Source organism: Nicotiana attenuata, unplaced genomic scaffold (genome assembly GCF_001879085.1).
Source record: "Nicotiana attenuata strain UT unplaced genomic scaffold, NIATTr2, whole genome shotgun sequence".
Taxonomy (NCBI): Eukaryota; Viridiplantae; Streptophyta; class Magnoliopsida; order Solanales; family Solanaceae; genus Nicotiana; species Nicotiana attenuata.
Genome location: NW_017679787.1, coordinates 1 through 2203, shown reverse-complemented (window position 1 = coordinate 2203; position 2203 = coordinate 1). Strand labels below are relative to the sequence as shown.

Here is a 2203-nt window from a genome sequence, read left to right as displayed (position 1 = left end):
ACTATTTAACATGATGAGTTTATATTAAAATATTTTGTCTATAAAAGCATGTTGATTTGCGAACCTTTTGTTGCTTGACGAGGGTTGAACAGTAGCTACGAATAGTAATTAGATAAATTATAATTACTAGGCTCTAAACTATAGTGGTTTATGAAAATTCCTCTATCTTTTACCCAACAAAGCCCAAGACAAAATGAAAATTATTGTGACCACACTTTTTGAACTAGTATAACAAAGTTATCATTATATATTATTTTTCTTTGCAGAGCAGAGTTATTATCACAAATAAAAATCACAATTATTCTCTTCTACCATGAGATGGGAGAATCCTTGTCCACTCTTTCTTTTTATTTAAATTAAAAATTCAAACTAGCACTCATAAATGACGAATACAAGAAGAAAAGGCAAGAACAAGAGGTATCTTCTCCCGCCCGAAAATGGTGGTATTGAGTTCATATATAACAAGGATGAGAAAGACCGATGTTGAGTCCCCAGAGCTGAAATCTTCCATTAATGAAATCATAGTAACCTCCCTTCAACGTCAAATTCTTATTCACCAAAGCATCGCTCACAAATGGGTATGTCAGCAAATTGGCTAGTGATACATTCACAGCTTCCTGCAGTTTATTCATTCGCATTATTATCTAATAAATTACTAGTTGATATTCAGAAACAAACGTAAAAAAGACAATTAGTGTGAGAACACTATTTTACCTTCTCACAGCATTTAACTTGCTCTTCAAAAGTTTTATCCCCATGTTCAGCTAGTACTTTGGCCTTGGCAGGTAATCCGATTTTCACCCAATCCTCAATAAAATCACTAAATACCACACACACACACACACACACGTTGTTCAGTAAAATGTTGTTTTCTTTCTGTTAATTTATATCAATTCAATTTACTTAACGATACATACGTTGATTCAGAACCATCTTCTGGGAGTTCCATGAGAGCCTTAATACCTCCACAAGCACTGTGGCCAATGACTAAAATACTTTCTACGTTAAGATGGCGAACAGCGTATTCTATTATAGCTCCTACTCCCGAGTATTTTGTCTGTTGCAATCCAATTCCAACACAAAAGTCGAGTAAATTAACCAAATGAATATAGAATAGAAAGAAGGAGCTAATGCATAAATTTAAACTGATAAATGACCTTGTCATAAGGAGGGACCATGTTGGCAATGTTTCGAGCCATAAAAGCCTCACCGGGCTGAAAATTCAGCACATGGGATGGACTCACTCGTGAATCAGAGCAAGCAAACACCAGAAACTGTTACATGGTTGGATACTTGATTTTTCAGCTATAGAAAATTAAATTACAAAGGAAAAAAATATAATATAGACCTTATACCTTGGGTTCCTGTCCTTTCTTGAGTTTATCAAACAGTTCTGGGTTTTTGCTGATACATGAAAGAAATTAGTTTATTAGAAATTGTCATTTCTAGGAATTGTTTTGTTTAATTATCATTGTATGAAAATTAATGACACGCTTTTAACATGTTAGGGAAAAGAAAAAGAAGGGAACATAGGGGCTTTACTCATATATCTCTGTTTTGAAATAATAAAAGCCAGTCTTGATCCTTTGAACAGGGTCGAAGGAATTGCAGCATGTGGTTTGTAACTCAGCTGTGATTTCATCAATTCTTTGTGCTACAACCGGTTCCAGTTCTTCCTTTTCACTTCAATTGCATGATTTCCAAATCCAACACCCATAATTAATACTCTTGGTTTAATAAATTGCTACTTAAGTAAGAAATGTAGATTCTTAAGAAAGTGCTATTATGTACCACACTGCATCTATTACTCCTTTAGTAGTTATTACTCCATAACGAATACAAAATTTATATAAACATATATGTTACAATATAGTTCGACTACGTGTATATATATATATATATATATATATATATATATATATATATATATATATATATATATATATATATATACATATACTTTTCTAAGAATAATCATTGAAATATATTTTCAATAACTTTTATGATAAACGGTTTAAGCAGCTAGATATATATATATATATATGTATATATATATATATAGACATACATATACTTTTCTAAGAATAATCATTGAAATATAAAATAATTTTCAATAACTTTTATGATAAACTGTTTAAGCAGCTAGATATTTCGAAATATTTTTGTTGAAGAAGTTTTAAAACAACTTTGAACAAAATTAAAG

General features: G+C 31.0%; 1 protein-coding gene across 1 annotated transcript; it reads right to left on the bottom strand.

Annotated features, from left to right (window-relative positions):
- Window positions 1-360: 360 nt before the first annotated feature.
- LOC109221793 (carbonic anhydrase, chloroplastic-like) lies at window positions 361-1683 on the bottom strand (the record flags this gene model as incomplete). Its single annotated transcript, XM_019386236.1, is given in 6 exon segments — window positions 361-617; window positions 715-820; window positions 918-1057; window positions 1158-1274; window positions 1356-1404; window positions 1543-1683. Coding segments are annotated over 6 exon segments (718 nt in total), but the record flags the coding sequence as incomplete, so codon positions are not given.
- Between the last annotated feature and the right edge of the window lie 520 nt (window positions 1684-2203).